Source organism: Falco punctatus, assembly GCF_963210335.1.
Source record: "Falco punctatus genome assembly, chromosome: 7".
NCBI classification, from domain to species: Eukaryota; Metazoa; Chordata; class Aves; order Falconiformes; family Falconidae; genus Falco; species Falco punctatus.
Genome location: NC_137587.1, coordinates 71714183 through 71740714, shown reverse-complemented (window position 1 = coordinate 71740714; position 26532 = coordinate 71714183). Strand labels below are relative to the sequence as shown.

General features: G+C 42.4%; 1 protein-coding gene across 2 annotated transcripts in view; it reads right to left on the bottom strand.

The window, feature by feature from the left end:
• The window catches only part of HCN4 (hyperpolarization activated cyclic nucleotide gated potassium channel 4), a 119381-nt gene that overhangs the window by 76000 nt on the left and 16849 nt on the right, over positions 1–26532 (bottom strand). For both annotated transcript variants that reach the window (XR_013929771.1, XM_080397341.1), the window contains exon 2: positions 2156–2579. Coding sequence is in view for 1 of the 2 variants with exons in the window: in XM_080397341.1 (XP_080253467.1) it covers positions 2156–2579 (424 nt within the window). In the remaining variant the exon portion in view is untranslated. The remainder of the gene's footprint in view (positions 1–2155; positions 2580–26532) is intronic.

Here is a 26532-nt window from a genome sequence, read left to right as displayed (position 1 = left end):
CAGTGAGGAAAGATTAATGTGAAATTTCAGAGATGGATCATCTGTAGGCACTTCAGAGTAAGAGGAAGAACTGTCAGTGTGGTTCCCAAGGAGCACAACCGTTTACTCCTGCACAAAGATGGAGAAGCACTTCTCATCCCTGTCTCCTTGTTGCTTTGTAGCACGCACTGCACCAATGACAAGGGATCACCCCTTTGCTTTGCTTCCCTCCCCCATGTGAGAAGGTGGAAAACTTCCCAGTATCACGCTCTCTCCAGGAAACCGCTGCTTGGGTCGAGCCCTGTTTGAAAAAAAGACTATAGTGTTTGGTCTGCTGGGCTCTGCAATGCATAACAGAGTCTGCATTGCAGTCTCCAACTGCAATCCAGCACCATCTGTCCCTTCCACTTGCAGCACTGCATCACTCCAGGGAGTCTGTTCTTCAGGGGGTATCCAGAGAGTGCCTCGCTGTGCTGTCCCCCGATACCCGTGACAGCCAGTAGAAGGGAAAAATGCCCCACCAATTTGTATTGTCAGACTGAAACTAGAAATGGCTGCTCAGTGAAACTGCATGAGAAGCAAGACACGAAAAGGGTGCCGATTTGCTTTCATTTCATGATTTTTTTAAGACACATTCAGTACAATCAACAGCAAATATTCTTAAATCCTCTTCAACCACCTTAAAGTCAAGGAGCAGAGACAAGCAGGCACGGAGCTCTGCACTGCTGTGGCTACATGTAAATTTATAGAAAGGAGCTACTTTAACAACAGCCTAAGCCACCAACGTGCCTTCCCTGAGCGTTCTCGGATTAGAGGACAGAGAAGCAATGCAACCATGGGACAGCACAACAGACCTGGAGATATCTCATTGCTCTACTCAGTGTCTGACTTACTGAGTCACACCAGGAAGGACACTTTTGCTTTATTTATCTCCATCTCTGTATGCACGTCCTGCCTGCTGGTGCTATGAGGCAAATTAACCTAGTAATGAATTCTTCAGGTCTATAGCTGACTCTCCATATACACCTGTACAACACCTTGCACAATGTCATCCCAAACTTCAACAAGGCATTAAGCTCTGCTCTAAGTGAAGCATTCACAAATTATAACACCACAAAGATGAAGCCTGAAATTTGTAAAGTATGCACCAGTGCTCTCCCTCTGAGTCTGTGATGCTAGCAGGAGGAAATGGTTCAGCTCTCCCATGAATTAGTGTTCTGACAGCTCGGTGCAATCTAGCCATGACTTGCATGGCTGCTTTCCCTTCACATTCCCAGGAGCACACTCTGCATTAGATTAGGCTCTGCATCAGGCTCTGCTCCACAGCAGAAGAGAAGGTATGGGGAAGAAGATAAAACTGCCTTGACCAGCTTTCCTTCTCCTGAAAATATACTCCTGACATGTGGAGAAGGATGCAGGGAACACTCTCTCTGCTTTGGACAGCATAAAGACAGGAAAAAATAACTCATTCTCCAGCTACTTGTAAGGTTGTGACTTCATTCACATCATGTCTGACAACTCACCCTGCATACTGGAACTCCCCTGGGAACAGCCAGGGTCCAGGGGCAGTGACGCTCTTGCTTTTCACCAGACTTTTATGTCTTTAAACAGACCCTATTTGTCTGCATATTGCTCTCCTTTCCTCTTCCCCTTAACTTTGTGTCAGAGAATTAAAAAAAAATATTCAAGCCATTTATTCAAAAGATAAGCATGTAAAAGAAGCTGCTTGGATAAACAAATGCCACAGGCTGTGCAAATCAGCTGCCTATAGATCTTTCCTCTGAGCTGTTTCTGGACCTTTTGGGGCTCTGAGAGGGCAAGATCACGCTGTCTGGCTAACTGCTCCACTCACAGGCAGCTCTGTAACTACACACTTCTTGCAGGGGTCCCACCTGTACTTACTGTCCTCCCAGCCCATGCATCATCTCCACAGATTATATATATTATGATCGTGAAGCAGATAGTACAGTCTCTCAAGTGACTAAGTAACAATATGCTGAAGGCCCTCTCAGGAACCTACTAAAAGCAAAGCATTAGACAGTCTCAAGACACAATTCTTTAGCATTCACACTGGCATAAAGTAGGAGAATAGGCATTCAAAGAAAGCACTTTTGTGTAATACCAGCATAAGTGGAGAAAAGATTTAGGATGCAAGTGCATCACAGCCTCTGCTCACCTCCTCCCACTGATGAATGTAGCGGATGAGCCGGGAGAGCCGCAGAAGCCGCAGGAGGCTGAGGATCTTAGTGAAGCGCACGATGCGCAGTGCCCGAGCTGTCTTGTACACCTCAGAATCAATACGGGTTTCAACAATCAGGAAGATATAGTCCACGGGGATGGAGGAGATAAAATCCACCACAAACCAGCTCTTCAGGTACTTCATCTTGATCCTCTGTGGGTCTAGGATGATCTCTGTGTTGTCCTCCACCACAATGCCTGTTCGGAAGTTGAGGACAAGGTCGATGAGGAAGAATGTGTCTGAAACCACATTGAAGACAATCCATGGGGTAGTGTTTTCATCCTTGAAGAAGGTGATGCCCACAGGGATGATGATCAGGTTCCCTACCATCAGGAGCAGCATGGTCAAATCCCAATAAAACCTGGACAGCAAGACAGAGACACATGAGATCAGCTATAAAGTGGGAGACCAGGGAGCCCAGGTCAACAGAATTAATGTGCTTTATACATCTCTACTGCCATTCATTCCCTATGCTCTGCTAGTCTGCCTGATGCACTTAAGAGTACACAAGCAGCTAATTAAGTGCTCAATATCAAAGGAACACTCATCTTCCGGCTTAAAGGGTCCAGAAAGGAATGGAGTATACAGCCGGAAATGCCTACTCGAAAACTTCAACTGGGACTTGAGAGCCACCCAAGAAGAGACTAATACTTGCAGTTACTGTTAGGCTAAGAGAGAGAGAGAACAAGTATTTGGAAGGCCTCAGAGTTCATATGCCATTTGGGGTTAAAATCATCAGGCTTGCTCCTACTGATCCTCCTTTAGAAGCAGCTAGCACTTGATAGCATTGGGATCAGGATGGAACTGGAGACCATCCTGTGATATACAGTGCTCAGTTCTGATTTCTTGCTGAGCCAAGCTTACGCTGAACCTGGACTTTAGGAGTTCAGTCTACACTCTATAGACTCCTATGTTGTACAGAAATAATCAATAAAGCTTGGAGTCACATGCCTGGAAATATCTATTTCATTTCTAAAGTAAGCAACTACAACATTTAACTAACGTTCCATGAAGCAGTCTCTAAGAAGCTTATCTTCACTTTAGTGGCAAGTCAGTATTATCCAGTGGACCTTACAGTAACACTCATTTTTGGTTTTGAAGACACACACAGTCTGAATATAGTTCCTGAATTATTTGTTTGGGATTTTTTGAAAGATTTTCCCCAGTTATTACTGTAAGAGATACACAATCACACAATGTTGCCACAACTCACCCAGAGTGAGGACTAAAAACTTCTCTTGAGTTTCACAGTTTGCAGATGAATCTCACAAAGGAGTCTCACTGCCCAACACAGTGGTGCTCTGGTCCCCTCTCCAAATGTTTCACAGGTAGAGATGCCGATGTATTGTAGTTTCACATCGCCAAGATTTCATCAGCTCTACATTGTATACTGCAGGGCAGTACTATAATATTGTGAGGTATCATAAATAACTTGTATTAAGATGCACTTGTCACAGCGAATGAGCAAAATACACAGAGCAAACCCATTATCAGGTCTGGTTGCTTAAACCTGAAGATGAAACATACACAAAGCTGCAGTGGTTCTTCCAGTCACTCATGTAAATTAGCATGATGTTTATTATATTATTATTAACCTCTTGAGTACCAAATAAGCCTAACTTCCTAGACCATAAAAAAGGCAACAGAAAGTTAACACAAGCAAGAGAATTGAGCCCTCCTTTAAAGCAATCGTCTCAATAGCAGTGAAGTCAATCAAGTGACTCTAGATTTACAATGATGCAATGAAGGAAACTGTTGGGTTTGCTGAAGGAGGACACGGACATGCTGCTCTATCTGTATGACAGATTACAGCCAAAATCAGTGAAAATTTTTAGGAGAAACAGATTTGCCTTAAAGATCCTAAAAATCTAGGTTAGGAAAGAGTTATTCAGCCGAAGTCTGGGCCTTGGACCAGTCTGAGCTGCTGCAGAACAGGATCACTCTATAGTGAGGCAACTGCACCAATTTGTTAAACTCTCAGCAGGAAAACAAAAAAGGCTGAATATGCCTTAAAAGCCTTCTCTGTATAGATTCTTTCTCCTTTTTAAGAACATAACGTTTTAAAGCACCTAAAAGCATGTTTAAGATTCCAGCTAATACACATGTATAGAAAGGGTCACAAACCAGCAGCACACCAGCAATTCTCAAAAACATTCAGCAGAGGCTGATGGGAACTGACTTCGGTATAAGTAAAGTTATCCACTAATGAGGTTTCTAAAAATGTCATCAACTATCTCTTTTGTGCTCTCAAGGTGCCATGGCCCTGCAGGCAAGTAGCACACGATCCTTCACTTAGTAAAAGGTACAGTTGGTGCTGGTAGACACTCAGCAACAAGATTTGTCCATGTGCTTCTAAGATCAAGGCTGTGTCACACAGTAATACGTGTTAATACTGTAAAAATCCATGTTGTGGTCTTCCTTATTAAGGGCCTGAGATGATGCTGCAACTTTCCTAGTCAATTAATCTAGATAATCGCACAATAGCAGGAAGTCTGGAAGCAGTGTGTGTATTATTACCGAAAATAATAACCCCCCAGCCATCTTTAATTTGCCTTAGGGGATACAGAAGGAGATACACACAAAGAAAATTATTTTTCCCAAGTTTCAAATAAATGGCATGAGATAAACATGGCCAGACCTGCAGAGATTCAAAGGTAAGTGGCTTTCTTCAAAGATCTCTGGATTTTTGTGCCTCTTACACTGGCTGGTGATTTCAATACTTAGTGGCAATTGGAGACAATGACAAAAGTGGCAAGGATGGCTCACAGTTTAAGTAAGATGTTTTACACACACACAACCCTAGTAAGATGCTTTCTGCCTGACTGTAGCACTTCCTGCTACCCCAGTCTCTTATAGCCAAGCATGGTCACGCCACAGTAAGCTCTCTTGCATCCTGATGTACAGCATTTCTTGCTGTTCCAGTTCTAAGGGCTTCAAACACACTTCACACTTTTCAGTCCCAGTCTGCTATTACTGCTGAAACGACTACAGAGAATCATGGCTTCCAATGTGGGCAAGCAAATATGAAGTGCTAAAATTCATTGCCATGTGTTTCTTAAACCATAGTTCTCCTCAAGGGTGTACTAGTGACTCAAGATTATGGTCTCAAGTTCCCCTCAGTTCTGACCTTTACAGCCATCACTTACAGAACACAGAAGGTAAACTTTAGTATGCAATGCACCCCTGCTAATAAAAGGGTATCCAAGGTGTCAGGGAAGAGATAACCTTTAGACTCTACGAAGGAGGAAGAAAAAGCTGAAAACCACCAAGAATTTGGTCTGCACACCAATTCCAGCACAGGAAATTCACCTGCCTTTACAAGGTAAACTGCCTAGAAGTTAAAATCTAACTATTCAGATTCCACAGCTCCTGCACATTATAATTTTACCCACATACTAAGTATGATCTGCTTAGGGGGGCATCACTGGATTTAGACTGAATAGACTCAGGGACCGCAACACCTCAGAGACCTAATACAGCCATGTGTAATTTTGCATTTACACTGAGGAACATCCTTTCACTCCCCATAAATTATTGGTCAGAATGACTAACGGTGCATGTGATGTATGTAAGGGCAAGCACCAGCTATTAATAACCCATGTTTTCTGTATTTCTGTTGTTCCTTGCACCCAGGGATTCTGCAGAGCTGACAGTGATGAAATTGGCTCCGCTGCACCCATGAGAGCCTGACAGAGTTATTATCCCTGTCTTGCAGATAGAGAAGCGGCATGGCAGAATTAAGAGAACGGGATTTTTTCTCGAAAGTCTAAGGCTAAATAAGGTTTAAATTTGATTCTTGAGTCTAACCAGATCTGAAGATATTCATATGGCTTGAAAAAGAGTTTAAAAGAGATGCACCTCATGGACACTTCCTCTGACTTCTCACTTCTATTCCTCTTTTCAAAAGCCTAAAAAAAAGTTAATAAATATTAATATATTGCTTTATTATAGTTGACTCAGTGCAACTGAACAGCTCACAGCACAGGGAACAGCCACCACTATATAAACCAGATGTCTTGTTCAAACGTACTTGGATTTTATACTACATCCTACTCTGTGCATGCTTCTTAGATCTGAAAATCACATTTTAACATGCACCACTACCTCCAATCTTTTAATTCCTAATATATTATTTAGTTGAAACACAATGCGCCTTGAGAATTACTGTGGTAAAGAATATACGCTCTTTAAACATAGTTGGTGTCACTCAGTTGGATTTGATAATATGTACACTTTGTAGGTATTAGTTTGTGCTTTTTGACCAGAAAGTTAGATCATCTTTCAGTTCTGTCTACTGCATAATGTAACAGCAGGCTAGGAACATTGCTTTCGGATATAATTTTTTTAATTAAATAAACTTTGATTTTCCAAAACTTTTCCATGATGCAGTGAAACCAATTATAGTACATGAGCTCAAGAAGGATTGTGACCAATTGGAGAGAAAATAGTGAATTGCAGAAGTTTGCCTGGTCAGCATCACTGTGTCAGTATGGCATTCAAAACCTGCCTGAGTGGGGCACATTTGTGGCCTTAACTTCTGTTCTTACTCTGCAGTGTTTGCACTGTCAAGAGAAAATAGACTTGAGCAACCTCACCTCTAAATTAACAAAGCTTTTTTGGATGTTTCCAGCTTCTGCTGAAAGGCAGCCAACCCTGAGTTGAACAGAGGCACTGTCTGAAAGTGCGCAGAAAGGAATCAAAAATAAAAATGCATCTAACTGGAAATGCCAGGGAGCCAGGATGTTCTCACCAGCAATGGAATTTAGCTCAGACACCGTGACCAACCTTCCTAACCTTACAAGAACAAATCTGTAATGAACACGTCTTGCTAAAACCAAAACCAAAGACAAATCCAATTGCTCTACCAAGCCCAGGCAGGAGCACTGGGCTCCGTGCTGATTCAAGAAACAGAGTGCCACCTACTGAGTCACAAATGACATCTCCATCCTCTGCTTTGCACAGGGAGAAATCGCTATGTTATTCCTTTAAAAAACTGACGAAAATCTGCCCTTTTCTCCAGAGTGGCAGCTCCCTTCCCCCGCTCTGGATTGCATATTGAATTAGACACTGCTGTGCTCACCAGCAACTATCCTGACAGGAAAGAGGTCGCGCTTTAATTCCCAGGACTGCTAGTCAGGCTAGAAATAGAAATCATCTTTTGTAAAGAGCATTAGTAGATGTCAGTGTGGCTAGAGCAGCAACGGTGGGAGGAGAGTTTACTCCAGAAAGCAGCCATTCACATAGGTATCTGAACACAGAGGAGAAAGAGAAAAAGCAGGAAGAGATCCCTCCCTGCCTTTGGAACCATTACTTCTCCTAGATATGAGTAGGCGTATTTCGACTGGAGAGTTACAAACTTTGCATTATTCACAGAGATAATAGGAGGCACATGATGATTCACTGCTCCTAAACACTAAAGGACACTTTACCAGCTACTGAGTACAAGAATTCACTTGCTAGAAGAATTCATTTATTTATAGGGAGTTATTCAAATACCTGTGCACTTGAAAGCTTCTTTGAAATGAATACGCACCCAAAAAAAGTCAACTGACTTCCAAAAATATTTTGCATGCTAAATAATGGGAAATGATTAGGAGGACCTACCTAAAGAATAAGACAAACAGTTTTAATTCCTTCTGACCAATCTATGCAAATAATATGTATCCTCTGCCATCCCGAATAAAACCCCTGAGAGCACTAATAATTAGCCATGCATTACAACACTACAAGGAAAAGAGCTCTGCTGTGTCCCAGCCGCCACTAGAATCCCCTGGCTGCCTGCTTCGGCAGCACTGCCTGCTTCTCATTCAGCTGTGGTTGTCCCTGTCTGAACATGGGCTGCACCAAATTCAGCCTCACTGCCAGTTGTTGCTATGCAAATACATAAAATATAACCAGTGAGGATACACCCAGGGCTGACACAGGTCAAGGGCTACACTCAGATTACCTGCACCTATGGGTCTAAGGAAGATGTTCCAACTATCTCCTCACAATGACAGCAAGGAGGCAGGACTAGGAGCTCTGTACAGCTGGTGGTCTGAACTATTCATCTTTGTTTTGAACTTAGATGCTGTAGTCATCATGATGCCTCAGCTGGGTATGAGAGAGTAAGTGCTGTCAGTGAATTCCTAAGACAGGATACAATTCTGCATGTGATTAATTTTCCTATCAGGAACAAAAGGACTATTAGCTAGTGATGAATTTTAAGTGCTTACATAAGCAGGTGGATGATTAGAGATATCTCACAGCACAGTGACAGTGTCCACTACAAGCAAGGTATATACCTTGCAGCACTTTGCATCTACATTTCTTAAAACTCATGTTTTGTCTTTGATGGAATTTTCATTGCATCTAACTGTCGGTTTTACTTGAGGCAAGATTATTTTCCAAAGTCTGTATTTAGCCTTTAACTTAGATTATCTCCAATCTACATAATTGCTCACCTAATCCCCTCTGAACAGTGCAGAATTCCATACCGTATTTCGAGTTTAACTTCTATTCTCATATTATTACCTTAAAATATAATTACATGGATTTTGGTGAGTGGAAAATTAAGAAAGCTATTGCTTATGTAAGACTTTAAAACGGTATTTGCAGGCCAAGCAAATAGCATGTTAGCTTTTTATTGCTTCTCTATCATCAATTTTTAAATCTAACACTACATTATTAAACAACAATCAACACCCTGCATTTTTCAAAGTAATGTCCATATATTAATTACACCCCAACAGACATAATTAAGCAGGTATTATCATCCTATATTACAAATAGATAGACTATGAGATTCTAAAGATTTAAATAACTTATTCAGAGGTAGAACTACCATCCAGGAAATACGGTTGCCTATTTTCAGAAGAGGTTTCCAGTCTTGTTATATACTGTAATAGCAGCAGCAAAGGGGAAACTTCCTTTCTTTTCCATTGTAAAAATACAAATATACAAATTACTTAGCAATAATTTTATTGCAGATATAGTACTTGGCAATTTGCAAACAACCCATTTGAGGCACTGATGCATTTAACCAATTATAACATAGTGAGTTGTGAATTATGCCCTTTTTAACTTACAAAACACATTATATCATTATGAGTTACCTTAAATTATTAGTTCTTTGATAGTACCTGCAATACACCCACTCTACTGTCAGGCTTCTTAAAGGGATGAAGACTTGCATGACATTCAGAGGGACCTGGACAAGCTCAAAAAGTGGGCCTATGTGAACCTCATGAGGTTTAACAAAGCCAAGTGCAGGGTCCTGCACCCGGGCCAGAGCAACTCCTGGTATCAATACAGGGTGGGAGATGAAGGTATTCTGAGCAGCCCTGCCAAGGACTTGAGGGTACTTGTGGATGAAACACTGGACATTGAGCTAATGATGTGTGCTCACAGCCCAGAATCCCAGCCATACCCTGGGCTGCATCACAAGCAGTGTGGCCAGCAGGTCAAGGGAGATGATGCTCCCCCGCCATTCCACTCTTGTGAGACCCCACCTGCAATGCTGTGTCCAGCTCTGGGATCCTCAGCACAGGAAAGACATGGACCTGTTGGAGTGGGTCCAGAGGAGGCCACAAAAATGATCAGAGGGCTGGAGCACCTCTCCTATGAGGACAGGCTGAGACAGTTGGAGTTGTTCAGTCTGGAAGTGGCTCTGGGAAGACCTTATTGAAGCCTTTCAGTACTTAAAGGGGGCTTGTAAGAAAGATGGAGACAAACTCTTTAGCAGGACCTGTTGCAATAGGGCAAGGGGTAATGGTCTTAAACCAAAACAGGGTAGATTTAGACTAGATATAAGGAAGAACTTTTTTACAATGAGGGTGGTGAAACACTAGCACAGTTGCCTGTAGAGGTGGCAGGTGCCTCATCACTGGAAATGTTCAAGGCCAGGTTGGATGGGGCTCTGAGCAACCTGATCTGGTTGAAGATGTCCCAGCTCATTGCAGAGGGGTTAGAACAGATGACCTTCAAAGGTCCCTTTCCAACACAAACTATTCTACAATTCTATATGACAGAGATTTTTACAGGAGAATTCAAAAGAATTGAGGACTAGTAAAGCAGATCATATGTTGAAGATAATCTACCAAGGAATGTGTTTGTCTGAACTACGTAACAGCTCAATGCTCTGAATAAACACAGAGTTAGGTAGCTGTTGGCACAGCCCCAGCTGCCAGCTCAGTCAGAGCAGACCACAGACAGCACTGCAGTGGGCAGCCCCCTCACACGAGCCCAGGCTTTTATTGCCGTGACTATAAAAGTCTTGGACCCTGCACTTCCCACCAGCTCTGGTCAAAAACTGCAAAATGCAACATGACCTCATTAACCAGGTGTGTTAACTTTGTCATCAAGTATTAGGGAAGGAGAAATGGCAAAGCCTTTCCCTCATGTGGGCTCTGGCCTCTGCAGGGAGGGAGAGCATGCCACATACCTGAACCTCCAGGGAAATCTCCCCATCAGGGCTCTTCAGGATAGCTGGGACACTCAGCACTGCCTGTGGGAGCTGCTAGAGGGGCCACAAAGAAACGGGTGGTGATTGTCCTTCACAAATACTAGATTTATCAGGATAGACACATTTCTACAGTCTCCATCTAGTCAGTTTAAAACAGGCTTTGTGAATCAGCCAAGGCAGACAGTCCTGATGTTCTGTGACTTTGCCGGAACAACTTCACTGTGTTTCCTGTTTTTCTGTCTCAGAAAACGCAAGCACTCTGTATTAGCTTTGTGCTGATGTGCACTAGTCATGGACAAAAACACATTAAGAAAAGTATTGTTCAAGCATGTTAAAAAAATAAATGGAACCCTATCCCAAAAAGCTGCTGAAACCCCTTTCTCGTAAGTGTATTTAACTTTCACTCAGCTAGAATGATGATAGAATTTAAGTGAATTGGCTAGGATGACAGCACTCTCAACTACTAGGTAGTGCTATCTTTCACTCAGGTTCCTCCAAATGCCATACAGTGTATGTGAACAACACAGCACGTGGTACCACTAAGCTCAGTTTCATGGAGACTGAGCAAACCTTGCAGGGTGTCATTTCATTACAGTCTGAGGCATTTCATTACAGTCAGGACACAGAAGTTCACAGAGGCTAGCTACAGTGCTGCTGCCTGGCTTGCATATGTCCTGGGATAATGACTGTTCTGGACATCTGATCTGTAATATCAATGTCTACCACCTAACCCTGCAGTGCGCTTAATAGTAATTGTATAAGCATTTTCCAGAGTTTTATGTGCAATCTGCTATTCGATAAACGCAGATGTGTTGGAACACTTACACCTAGTCCTTGGTCTGTGGACATACTGTATCACACAGAAACAATATACTCCTGTACTTCATTTCCAGTAATGCTGAAACATAAACATGTCACAAGAATAAGAAAAGGCATGGTGGATTCTGCACAAAGTAGTCAATTGACCACTCTCCTCAACTCCTGCTGCCTTCCTGCCTGCAAGTATCATCCTAACAAACTAAACATTATCTTAAAGCTACATTTAGAACCCAACCTTCCCTGAAAGGTAAAAATAAACAAGATTTCCTTTCCCTCTTTGGGGAACGCATGCACAGAAACAGAGATAGCTACAAGAGACCTTCTTTGTTCCAGCTCTAAATTTGAAGTATGAAGGCCAATAGAGCACATATCCCATTTCCAACTAAAAACAGCATTGGTAATATTTTCTCACTTGACTGAATGCAGCTCATGGAGAATTCCCCTGTAACAAGCTGCAAAAGCAGTGAAATTTTTGTACTACATGTAGGAAAGCTTATTCCCTGTCTTTTTGAAGGCCCAAAGGACTAACATTTACACACTGAACCTAGACAATTTATTGTTGTTCTCACAGCACCACTGAGGTGATCAAAGTTATAAATTGTCCTGCAGTGGAATTCCACTGCAGGAGACACCACTGGGAAGACAACATGTACAGATTTAGTGGCAGATTTATAAGCACAAGTTCCCTCTCGAAGGAAACCAGGTAAGGGCAACCACTGGCAAACCAAGCTCTAACTTGTCTGGATGGACTCCTCTCCCCACTGGTTAAGGTAGACTATATCAGGCTCCCTGTTGAGGGAAGGTATAGACAAATTACACACCAGCTGCTGGTGGTCTGGGATCATCTTCTACAGAGCCACATCACCGTGTAAGACATGTTCTGCTTCATGGCTATCTCATCAAACTTCGTCAGAAGGAACCTGCAGCACCACATCCTCCCAGAGTTAAAGAACTGAGTACAACTTTCTGTTTGTAGCACCTAACCAAAACTCTGCTCATGGCAGAAAGCCCAGGCCAGAGAGCTTAACCCTCTCTTCAAATCCCCCCCTATTGCACTCATAAATATTTCTTGATTCCCCCCTCCTCCGCCCTCCCCCATGCTGAATCCCAAAGGTTTTCAAGGTGTTAAGATGTGTATTGATTTCACAGAGCTCCCAGGATACATTATGTATGAGACTGACATACTAAGGGCCTGGCAATTCTGCATTGTTTGATCTTCTGAAAACTCTCGCTTGTATGAATATGGAAAAGTTCTGCTTTGTTTGTTGGCCATTGATCCAGATGTTGACCCTTCTCTGTGTGCATTTATCTCTGATGATTTAATAATGAAAAAGGCCAATAAACTCAGGAAAGGAAAGAAGCCCCTTTAGAGGACCTACTGTCATGGAAACATGCCATACGTTGTTGTAGAGAACGGATAGATCAATAAGGGCTGCAGCTTCCAAGTGATCATGAATATGTTGTGGAATGTGAAGGACTAAAGCCTAAAGACGCACATAAGTTGTGACATTATGAATTTCAGGCCCTGGTCCATATCCAACATCTAACATGATTCAAATTCAAAAGTTCAGGCAGTCTGTTACAAAGGTGGATCTGCACTAGAGAGTTCTCAATTGTCTCAAACAGCAGCGATACTGGGCCAAGGGTTTGATTTGTACCAAGTATATGAAGGCAAGTGAATGTATCTTATTTCAGAGTGCCCAGGCTCCAATTTCTCAGAGATATACAGGTAGAGATTTCAAAGCCTACTTCTCTGAATCTGATCTTTCACCATTGCTTGCCAGATAACAGCAGCTCACACTAACAGGATTCAGTGCTGCAGGTACAGACTTTTACATCTATATAGATTATATAGAGATTTATATGTACATATGTATATTAGTTCAGAGTAAATGCTACTGCAAGAGTGGCAGAGGACACAGGATGCCAACTGATGGTACAAGTATCTTCCATCAACTTATCTTCTTGGTAAATTACAAGGATGACAGTCTAGATTCTTAACTATTTTGTATTGACATGGCTCTCTCAATATGAATTTACATGGGAAGAGAACATCAGCCTCACCACTAGGAACCCCACCACTAGGAACCCAAACTTGCTAAAATTAAACATTAACATAGGTCAGAGAGGTTACACTAGTCACATAACTAGGTAAGAATCAGTTTAGAAAGTGGGTGATAGTAGAGGGGACATTGCTCTGCTGTCTGCTAGCTGCTGTTTTGCTTTTGATTAATAAATGTATGCCCTCATGCTCTGCAGTAGTCCACAAAGAGGTGACAAACACATGCAGCAGATAGTAGCTAAGTCAGCTGCAAGGCTAAGAAAAAGACTTCTAGCCATTTGAGATGCTAAAAAAGTTCTTCCTACATATTGCCATGCCACAGCTTGGTGTTAAGAATCACAACTCCAGTCTCCCCAAATGGAAAGCAGGGTGAGACAGAAGGTCTCTTATTACATCTAGACTCTCACAGAGGCTCCTAGAGACCCAGGTTTGGGGTACCTGCCATAACCTCTGAACCACACACCACCAGCACAACCATCTCCACAGCAGGTCACCGGTGGGTTTAAGCAGCCTTAGAAACAGCTATGTATGTTGCTTAGCAGAGTATCTGGTCATTTGCATCCAGTTACTTTATCTTACAATGAAAAACCAAAAAACAGAGGAAGAGCTTCCTGTGCCTGATGATGGATAAAACCTGAACCTGATGTAGCTGTCATTCAGCTACACGAAGCCATTTACTCAATGAGATACATCTCTGCTTGCAGGATAAGGTACACATGCTCTCTCGTATTCTCTCTTCAACTTGTAAAGTTACTAGAATTTATGTCTGAGACAAGCAACAGCATCTGCCAGACTTCAGCACCCATGCACTTATTCCTACCACTCTGCATGAGCCCCGGATATGCCAGATGGGGTGGGGAGAAAAATTTTAACCTCTTTCCTGCTTAATGGCAGAACGGGAATCCAAAAAGCTGCCAGGAAGAGGTAACAGAAAGCAGTTCAGGGTTTTCCAGTGGCCTGCTGGAATGATGATATTCAAAGCTGTGTTACTCTAAAGGCTCAAAACTTCCTAAACCACCTGCTCACTGAGGAGAAAGCCAGTGTGACATAACATGTTGCCTGCGTATAGTTTTCATCCCTGACAAGGACACTTTACCACAGATGTAGTGGTTACACAGCACAGGGGTAAGAAGACCTGGAAGAGAGATTTCACTCCCAGCTTACACTCCCAAGTCAAATGACTTCTTTAAGAAGTATTGCTTCGGTGTTAAAAACATTTTGGCCAACAGCAGTGGCAACTCTACTGCACATTTTCTGCCTACTCTGTGAAAAGAACTATGGCTTTAAGTGTTAGAGGCTGAGGAAGTGCCAAAGAATCAATGTGTAAAGACCATGGATTGGGATGGATGGAGGACATATTTTGTACTGTTTCCAAACTTCAGCTCCTACTGATCAGTATTACCTTATGAGAATCAACAGAAGAACACTGATTTACATCATTACTTTCAGCCCTGGTGGGAAACGTTAATGCTGCTGTCACTGTTTCAGAGAAGCTTCAGCGTGAAGTGCCAGCCATAAGCGTCTTTCTGCGGGGAAGAGAAGATGGGGGTGGAAGGAAGTAAGACATCTAAAATGAAAAGAAGGTAGTGACTATTGTGTTTCAGTTTCAAAAGCAGAAAATATTTTTCCTTCTCAACTTGCCTGCTATTAACATCGGACTCTTGTTTGCAATGAGTTATTCAGGCTGGATTAGCACACAATGAATCCTCAAAAAGATTAATGCTACTGGGACCTTGGGACTATTCAGGTATCCGAGACCCCAGATGAGATGAATCACCTTCTAAAAATGCAGCAGTTAAGGAAAAAAAAGAGCCCAATTGCATCTGATTATTTTAGGTTTCAGAAGAAACGTACTGTGCTAAGGCTATGCTTATCTAAGGCATCCACGTGAATTCACTATCCTCTCCAAACATCGGATGCTGAATTAAACAGTATGTAGCTCACAAGAGATTTTTCCCTTTTGACCTCAATGCACTATATGGCAGGTGGCTGAGTCTCACCATCAGAATCTGCCAGCTGGAGAAACTGAGGCACAGAAATGCAGTTATTTCCTGCGTGCCTCACTCACATGCAGGCCCACAGCAGAAAGGAGGAGGAGGACCAGGAATCCTGATATCCACTTGAGTGTCTTAAGGGCACTCAACTTAGCTCACAACTTAGCACTTCAGCTCAACAGAAAGGCAGCTCCTTATGCAAGGAGCCACTGTGCTCCAAAGCCATTTTCAGTTTCTGAGAAACTATTTAATTTGTTGTCCCCACAAACATTTCTGCATTGAACCCACTAAAATGAGGAAAACCAGCAGAAGCTGAAGGGCAGCAGGAGACTGGGAAAAATGAGGACTTGGTGCATACTCCGGGACAGAATGAAAAACTCAGAAACTGGACATTTAAAATATATTCTCCCCTAGAAAGGATACTGACACACTTGCCCAAAGAAGATGCTTCGAATCACCAATTATACAGAACATAGAAAATTCTGTGGCCACATTCAGGGCATACAAGGCCTTTCCCCTCATGTCAGACTGGTAGGAGCCATATTGGCTTTTCATCTTCCTGTGTGGCATTGAGGCACGCTACATAACACTCCTGTAAAGGAACAAGTACTAGCATATTCACTTAACACATATCTGGCTTTTGCCAAGACACAGGATGCTGATGGATGTCATCTGCTCTTTCCAGGACATGCTGCAAATTTCTGATTTCTCATCCTTTGCAGGAAGGGCACAACTTTGTGGTGTGGTGGGGGTTCCCAGGGGATTCTCTTTTATCAAAGCTCTAGTTCAGTGGTCTCAGTGACCAGTCCTCTCCAGCTGTTTGTTACAATCACAAAACCTTCTGGTGCAAGGTGTAACTGCAGCCCCTTCTTTCCTCACCATTCCAAATCCCCATTACAACCAATGGGAGTTTGCATAATACCTCTCTTTAAAAAATACGCAAACCAGGAAAACACTGGTTGCAAACCATAGCAGCTTGCTGTAACTCTACTATAACATCCAGTGCTGCTCCTCCAATATGTATAGTACTTTTCTGTCACAGACATCCAGACAAATAGTGATGGGCACCATTAAAAAATGCTTAGATAAATTGTTTCCAGTATGGGCTGGACTTGATATGCTCTATTTAAGTCAATGGAATGCAGCCATTGAGCCCTGGGGGAGCAAGTGCCAGCCCTAAATCATTTCTTTGATTAATTGTTCTTGGGAAGGAAGAATTCATTAAGCATTCTGCTCAGCAATTAGAAATAAATATATTTTTAGAATTAACAACCTGCCAGAAACAAGTTGTTTCAGAAATATATTCAGATTGATGCAGCCCATTTTCCATCAATACAACAAGGAGGCTCCAGGCTGCCAGTTCTCATCCTACCTAGAGGGATACTAAAGAAGGAAACAGGACAGTCCTGTCACTGAGGAACTTCTTGTGCTGGCTACACAACTGAAGTTCAGATTCTGTGAGCTACTTGCTAGAAAATAACGTAGTTTCCCCGTGTATCAGTTTTCCAGACATAAAATGGAAATATATATCCTTGCTATTTCACAGAAATATTACAAAGCTATTTCTACAAACAGCTGGGACAGTGCAGATATGATACTCATGAAAACCCAATAAATAATGGGAAAAAAACCCTGTATTTGCACTTAAGCATCAGGGCTTAGACATGCTACAAAATGAATATGAAATAACAACCTCTGAATATTTTTGGACATACGACCAATATAATTACCACAGACTTCAGGTATAACTGAAACATGCAAGTAGGTTTTGTTGACTCAGTAAACAATTACCAAAAGGATAGCAGGGCAGGTATCTGTTCCAAGGCAGTGATATTCAAGCACTTCCCTACTTATTTAAGGTGCAGATTCCACTGACAAATGAGGTGTAAGTGCATATTTTAAATCTACCCGTTTAAAATTTTACATCTCCTTACTTCAAGGCAGGAACTCATCACAGAGCTCTTTCTATTTCCTTTTCTTCTTTTTGTGAGGACAGGGTCTATTCCTGCCTGAAGCCCAGAGAAGTGCATGCAACTGCAAGATGGGCAATGGCACTTTATAGATACCACAGCCCTCCTCACCAGTCTACAAAGAGGTCCTTCTGGTCCCAAGTCTGGCAGAAGAAACCCTAAAAGAACCTAAATATGCTCCAGGTACTGAAAGTTACAGCCCCAAAACACTATCCATACTTTTACATTTTGTGTCTTAAGAGAAAAGACATGTCCCATCCTTTGCTTGTGGTGCCTAAAGGCAAGTCTGTTCCCTGCTCTGTTTTGGGATTCTAGGATGGCAGCAGTGCCTCAATGAATTCCAGCTTTTCCAAAAAGCTACACAAGAACACACTCTCAAAGGCCCTCTTCTCCAAAACGTGAAATATGCTTTTGGTTTTTCACTTCTACACATACAGGACCCAATTCAAAGACCACTGTAGCAGGCACTGACTTAACCTTTGATTTCAGCAAGAGCAGGGATGTGCTAGCATATTACGTAAATCAGTCAGGAACTTGTGCACTTCAGTAATACTTGGTTACATGATACCCATGTTTTTCTTCCAGTCCTTCTATTTAAGTAAGCTTAGTAGTAAGGCAAAAGCTAGGGTTTTCCTCTGTGTTCCTTCAAATTCCTCTCACCAGAAATACATGTGATATGACTCTGCCCAACTGGCTGGCACTCAATGGATCACAGGAAGGCTAAGAAAGAGAAGTGTAAAGATGGTTCAGTGATGAAGGTACTTGGAAGAAAACTGCAACTCACTGGAGCCAACATCCTCAGCACCCTCTGGTTTCAGCAAGGAACAGCAGAAGGTCTTTCACTAGAGTCCAGGAAAAGCAGATTAGCTCCACTCTCAAGTATATAAAAAAACTTCTTAACTCATTAGATATTCAGATCATAAATTAAGGATCTCCTTTATGAAAGACACCGTTGAATCAAAAACGGCTATTTTGTGGGCAAAGAGCAGAAAAGTGGTGCTCTAAAATACTTCCACTCTAGCAACAGATAGCTAGCCTCACTAAATCCATTCAACAAACATCAAAATGTGAACGTAATCTGGTACCTCTCATGCAGTGCAATATTAGCAGGTCTCAAACAGTGCTAGACACAGTGCCCCTACATGCCTCAGAGGTGCATACACAAAAGAAAGAGGCCAGAAGTATCTCCAATGAGTAAAATTGATTCCAAATGTCACCCCCGCCAGCTGCAATGGATTCTCACCAAGGAATTTGGCTCCATACATCTACTTATAAAAACAACTTTCAAAGAAATAATGATCTATCCTTCTGCATCCACAAGAACCCCAGTGCGTGGAGAAATAATTAGCACTGGACCAAGGCTAATGCTGAGGTGAAACGCAGAACAACATACAACTACACTTCAGGGCAGGGTATGAATAAAACTGAGGGACACTATTTACACTGTACCACAATTACTGACAGTGTTTTCTGGCTGCCTATGAAGCCTAGTTGTTAGTCTGCTCTGTCAACAGCCATGGATTTTGAATGATCAGGGTAGTTTATATTACTACATAACTCTGTTATTTGGAATATCCTTCCTTCTCCTTTCTGAGCTAACCAGGCCCACATATATTTTTCCTTTGAAAAACAAGTGAAGAACTTGTGAAGATTTCCTCTCCCCTTCTCTTGTGACCAGCTGGAGGAGAGCTATGTTCTACCTTGAACCATTACACCTGGAGGTATGTCTTTTTCCCTACATGTCTTTTTCTCTAACTGGACTGCAGCTTACTATCCAAGTCTGGGGCAGGCACAAGTTTCCACTTGCCTGTCCTTACTTGAAAGAGGTGCTGAAAAAAAGTGAGCCACAAGGATCTGTACAGAAAGCAAGGCTTAAAGATTATTCGTGGGCCAAGCTAAGGAAATGTGAATGACTAACATCAAGGCATCTTGTTCAGCTCTTTCACAGCTTGTCTCTGTACATCTTATCTAAGAAGACTGGAAAGAAACGCTGATGGACTGCCATTACTGAGAAAATGTGTGTGTTATGGTTACACTAGAGGAAGTGTTTAAGAACAGCTCAGCCTTGTGAAAATAATACCCTGTAACAGCTGCCAAGTCCCAGAGGGGTTACATCTCCTGACTCCCCAAGCTGTGCATGACTTCTATACATCACCATCTCCAACAGCTATGCTCAAGGATAGGCACTGTCTTTCATCTCTATGGACAAGTCAACACCTCTGTCATTTCCTGTTCACCACGAGTACTCTGCCCTGCAAAGAGGGTTGTGCTGATCAGGGAATTGAGCTTTTGAGAAATTTTGCTGCTTTTTCTTTTTCCTGCTTTGAAATTTCAGCTATGGGAAACAGAAGACTGGAAAGATGTCTGAGGTGTTTTAGGCAGGAGGAAAAGCAAAAAAAAGGTAGTGGTGGTCTGGATGTAGGAATCACCATCCTGTGGTACCAGGAAGAGAGATGTTTGTACCTGTTTGACGTGCTCAGCTCTGTTTTACACTCCTCACATACACATCACTCATGAGGCATTGTGTTATTGGATGCACCCCCAGTGTTATGTATTAATTTCCAAAGCAGACTTATTCACACACACATAACACATCCACCCACATGCAATAATGGTTAGACAGACACAAAGCCATCCAACAGCCAATTATTTGGGGTGGGAACAGCTTGCATTAGTTCATGATGAAGCTTAGCCTTAATTCTACCGAGCTAGAGAGGCTGGGAGCATGCAGTGCTCTCCTGACTGACTGCAGATCTCAGAACAGGGCAGAAGATGTCAAGGCAAATCTTTTTTTGTCTGCAGTGCAGATTTTGTTGTGTGAATTTACTTGCAGATGAGGCCTCCAGATCCCCCATTCAAAAGCAGGAGCCCTAGGCCATACTCACATCTGCCACCGTTAACCTAAATTCCTGTTTGTGCTACAAAAGGAGCATGAAACCAGCAGAACTCTCCTTGTCTGGCAGGCTTTGGCCCATCGTTCAATCAATATATGTAGACAACAAGAAGCCAGAGGAATTTGCCCCATTTGGGTGATGAATCAGGAGTACATGAGAGAGCCTGTGCTGCAAAGAGACAGCAGAGGAGCCCCATCATAACAGGAAACTCTAAGAGAAGCTCCAAACAATGTCACTTTACATGGGGTTTCACTAAATTGAAGACCAGAAACTTTCCAAATGCACTCAGGCTTGAGCCAACAGTCATTGCCAAATCTGGAGTCTGATTTAAGTATGTCTTGGACCCAGGCATTTGTTCCAATTCCCAACTGTGGAACAAGCCTAGTTGCTCTACAACCATAGCGCGCACACAGTGTATTGCCTTAACCATGGCTGGCATGATCTGAAGCACACTTGTGTTTGCACTAAAAACCAAGGGGTCACAACAGATTATCCGAAAGACTCAACAGCTGACAAGCTTGGAGGATGTTTTCTAAAGCTGGCACACCACTGAAAAGGACAGATATCTTGCCAGCTCCTGTGCCAAAGCTTTTATTCAGGAAGTGTTTACTAAAGTCCCATACTCCTGAAGAAAAGGTAGCACACCTTGCAATACAAGTTACAAGTGAGGAAAAGATGGAACATTTTCTTTTTAGAACATCTCCAAACTCTGTGCAGGGGCTGCACAGTTCTCATTTACAGACACAAATTTGACGTAAAAGGTTCATCTTGTCTCCCTCCCCATGCAAGCTCTTTTTCCATCTTTTTCCAGCCTAGTTCCAAATGTGCCACACAATACAGCACCATACATGGAACTGTAGAGGCATTAGTAACCAGTTTCCATATTAAGACAAAGGAACCAATTATTCAGAAATCACCTAACAGTACATGGATCCACTCATTTTTGTGGTCCTAACAAAAGATGGACAAGAGATGTAACCAAATGTACAGCAGTACACAGAAAAGGCTAATCATGAAGAACTTATCATGAAATTGTTTTGTAGATATTAACCAAACCCTTGCTGAAATCTACTCTAGCATCCATGACATTAAAATATTTTAGAGTTCTGCCACACCTTCCATGGGCCCTGGCAGTATCATCACCCTCTTTTCAAAGCTGAGAAACCAAGGCACAAAGTATTCTGTTCAGGATGGCTCACAGGGTCAAAACTAGATGCCTGACCTGCCTTCCAGTTTGTCCTTCTATCCGTTATACATTCCTTATGATTCAAAGTGTATCTGCAGCTAAATAAGCACGGGAGAATGATACAAATGGTTTGTACAGGCATCAAGGAGAACAGACCATAGTTTGTAGTCTAGACTGGTCTTTTCTCCTGCCTGCCCACAAGCCCCAGAAAACCAGGGATGGAAAAAAAATATTCCTTTTGCTATTAACAGAAGTATACCTTGTGCACACACTAGTGCTTTAAAGCAAAGGGGGAAAGATCAAGCATCAGGCCTCTGTGCTTAATGAAAGCAGGTTTGCTATTGTTAAAAAAGCTCCCTACAGTCATCATTATCATTTCTCTCATTGTTTTGACTGTTGGGAGAGGTAGTCCAAACCCTGACACTGCCAGGAAACTTCACCTTTGCACTGCTTCACTATGCCTAATGCAACTTCTGCTTCTCTGCAGAGAGCCAAGATGTCACTGGACTTGCTCAGCCCACACCCCTGTGCTCTGCACCATCCCTCCAGCGTAGTCACAAAGGTGGACAGAGGTGAGAGAACATACAGAGCAGGGCTGGATAATTAGGGGTCTCCACTTCCTCCTATCCCCTGGAGACCTGCACATACGCACACGCTCACACAACTCCTTTGCAGATGAGACACTGCAGCGAGTAACAATGTTGTTAGCACTGTGATGAGTTAGCACCTTGCCCTAAAATCACGTGTGAAGCAACGGCTGGGAGGAAGGGACTTACTAATGGAGTCCCCAAGTCTTTGGAATGCAGCTGTTATCTCCCTCACAAGCTTCGGAGCACTGATAACTTTGCAAGACATTTCTTTCCCACACCCAGGCAAATACAAATGTACTTCACTAGGTTTTCCATCCCCCAAATATGCAGGGAGTGGAACTGAGCATCAGAGCGTAAACAGTGCTCAGCAGCTCTCACCAGGAAAACTGAATTCCATCAGAGTTCCTCTGCCTACAGTCTCACTGGAGCTGTGTACAGGGATGAGGAGTTACTCCGTGTACAGTTACTAATTGCCAGCAGTGGAAATAAAAAAAAAAAGGAGTTATAGCTCCTACGCTAGTCAGCTGGCAACCTGCAGCACCTCTCCTGCCTCTAAGCTCTTTAACAATACATGCATAAACACAGACAACCTCTTCATCCAAAGAGGCAGAGATTTAAATCCGTAATTAGCACATTTGGAGGAGTCACCACAAATGAGATTAGCTTTTGCACATTGCTGGGGAAGCAGTTGTGTCCCTATAATGTCCAAGTGGTGGGCGCTCAAGCTGACCCTGGAATTCCCCTTTAGAAGCTCATCTGCTTTGCTCTCACCAGCACTGTCTTCCACTGCTGCATGCAGCGTCTCTTCAGGAGTTAACAGCCTGGTTTTACTACAGTCTGGTGCTAATACTAGGCACTGGGTGACCATATTTTATGTCAGCCACTGTGAATATACTGCATGGAAGGAATAATTTCAATTTGTAAAGGGACTTCCCAGGTAGCAAACAATTCAACATGGAAAATGGGCAGAAAAAGGTCTCTGTGGTAGCAGCTTGTTAGCCCAGCACCCGTCTGCTCTCTCTTCTCCATTTCTGGAGTCCTAGCTGCTTTGTCTGCTGACAAAACCCTGGGTTTAGTGCTGTCAGCACTGCAGAGCTGTAGAGCTGCACAGAGCCAAGCTGCATTCTCATCTGCCTTGTGCTTTACCAAAAAAATTGCCCACTTAAGCAAGGATACCTGAGCAGTTCTTACTGCTTGTTATATATAAAGTAGCTTTGATTTGGAGACCCCAGAATGAGCTTGCAGTGCCACTTGGTCAAGAAACCTTGTCCTGAATTGTAGGTTGAAAAGCCACTGTTTTACAACTGTCTCACTAAGAAATGCCCAGTGGGAATAATATTGCACTGTATTGCTGTAGAGGAAGAGGTTATCTAAACGTTTCAGAACAGAACTTAAATCAACCCCATTCACCATAATAACTCTGACTCTTCTGCAACACAGAACAAGTAAATCTCATGAAGTTATAGATCACTTGACACCAAAAAGGTAATGATGTCACCAGCCAGGTGCTGCCTGATTTGAGATGGTTGTGGATACTACACCTGCATCAGTAGTCACAGGAACACATGGGACATGGAGAGCCAATAAAGGAGAAGAGGCCATGGGGCTCTCCACATGGAAATAAACCCATGCTCTGTTACATACCAGCAAAGGGATGTAAGAGCATTTGTCAGATTTTCCTAATTCTTCCTCTTGGCCTTGAGTTCTGGACGTAGTCTCACCCCGCCGCACACAGAAACAGCCTGGACCTTGTTCAGTCATAGACCTCATGGCATAAACATTTAGGGATTAAATCTTAATGCTCTCTCTAGCCACTTCCCTACAAACTGGCCTTTCACTTACACCCCATCAGTGGAAATGGTTTTTTTTTTAGTTCTCAAAGACAGAAAAGGAGTTGGCACCTTTCATTTTGAGTGACGTTCATCTGTAGGTAAATTGATCTAATAGCTTGTTAGAGTGCCAATTAGAACAAACAATAACTCAATTGACCTATAACTGCCTTGGCACCAACACAACTTTCAAAAATAAGAGAAAGGAAGAAATCTTTGCTCTGGCAGAGATGAGAGCTCAGATAGTTGGTTTCAAGAGCAAACTGAGGGATTCATGGGCTTGCTAATGAGATGCTCATAAGACATCAGAAACCAAGAAAAATTCCAATGATTTCAAGCTAAAATGACATTACGTTATCTCCAGACAAAGATCACTCTTTTATCTGTGTAATAAATGACTCTACAGCAGAAAAACTCAGTGCAACAGAAAGCACTAGCAGAGTTACCTAACCAGAATAACACCTTGAAAACTTAAATTTACCTGCTTATAATAGTACTGAACAGTCCTACAGTGATTCTTTGTGTGTCTACCAATAAAAACCTTTAGAAAAAACATTTTTCCCTTAAAATCTGTTTCACAATAATGGAGTGGGGATTGTGCTACTATACAAATTCATCATTTTTAAATGCTTAGCTCTAAGGACTGAGATATTTCAAGTTGGAAAAAAAAAAAACCAAAACCAAACCCAAACTTGTAGAGTTTGTCTAAACATTGCTGGGCTGGTAGTGTCCAAGGAGGAAATAGAGATAATGTGGAAGGGTTTTAAATTACAAGGAAAATGATCTATTCTTAAATCAGGAAGGAAAGCAAAGAGTGAGAAAACTGAGATTGAAGAGTCAGAGGGATGATAGCAACTCAGAATATACAGAACAAGAGAAAACTAATCTGGGGAGACCCACACAGAAAAAACCTGAAGGATGGAGCCTGGCAAGGGAGGGAACTGGACTAAGAGCCACGTGCAACATACTGCAATGGGAACATTGTGGGGAGCAGCAGGTGGAAGAGGCATTACTGGAAACTAAGACAAAGTGGAAGACAGTGATCAGATGATAAACTGGGTATTGGGACCTGGGACTGGCTGGACAAGAAACCTGCCCATGAGAAGCCTAGAAAATAGTGATGGAACTGGTGGGGTAAGAAACACAAACTTGAAGTGTGGGATAGGGAGAACAACAGGTTGCAGGGAGATGGGCAGAAGGTATCATGCTTAGGTACTGGGGAGAAAACAAGCACAGAATTTGTAATAAGCAGAGTATATTTCCCTTTGAAGCCTGGAGAGTAACCCAAGAATCTGGTACATCATCGTTCCTTTGCTGTAACTACCTGCTATGGCCATTGCTTAATTCAAAGCAAAGGGCAGGGCAGCATATCCGTCAAAAGATTCATACTTGCTAATGAATCCAGAGATATTACAATAGGATAGGGACTGATTTGGCTTTTAAAACCTTAACAACTATACAAAAACACTGTATTAAAAAATTCAAAAGCTCAGGTTACGAAATAGCAGAAAGGACGTTAGCTGTACATATGTATTATATTACAGTCCTTACATGATTCAAAACAGTTCTTCCCATAGAATTCATGCTTCATTCAACATGAGAGGAAGGGCTTGAGGCAGATGTGGGCTGGAAAGAGATTTTCTATAGAAGCTCATTTCTTGCACAATCTGGAAGGTTTGCAATAAAGAGAGATAAGGAACTGCAGAATGAGATGTGATGGCTAAGGCAGATGAGCAGTGCCCTGGAGATTCTGTCTCTGCCAAAAAGTTCCTGCAGAGGTGTTAAGCAAATCGCTCAGTCCAAAACTGTAATTAGAATAATATTCTTAGGTGATGATTAAAGAGAACACTATGTCATTGTTTATTGCTATGATTATTTTTTTTCTTGCTATAACGACAGATAAACTAACAAACATCAGAGGGTGGGTGGGATCAGCATGCCCATTTCTCAGTCTGGTTGCTCACCAAGCTAGTCCAAGACACGGTCCGAATCAGAATGTCCCAATCCTCTTAAAGCACCCATTACTCTTAAAACAGGTAGCCATTATCTCTGTGCCCTCGTCTTCTGGGTCACAGCAATGTCTGATTCCTCACTAAGCACCCACAAAGGCAGAGCTCTGAACATAAGGTGTGCTGTGTAATGCTTCATACTCTGCAAAACAGGTCCTTAAATTGACTACACCAAGTTAAAGAATGTTTTTGACCTTAGTCTCTATGAGTCTCTGCCACCTTGCTATAAACTGGTGATGACGGTACCAGTTTCCTAGCCAAGGTGTCAGGAGGCAAAATGAACATTTACTGCCATTATAGTTGCATATTTTATAAGTGTCAAAATAAAAAAAAGGCTATAAAGAAATTAATCTGTTTTTTTCAGAATAGGATCTGAATAAGATGTAATAAATATGGTATGCTACCTTAACAAGGAGATGGAGAAAACGTTAAATAGTTTTTCACAAAGGAGCCATCCCTGTGTGTATGGAATGAGGCATGGGCTTCTGTGGAAGAGATAATGTATGCATCTATTGGCA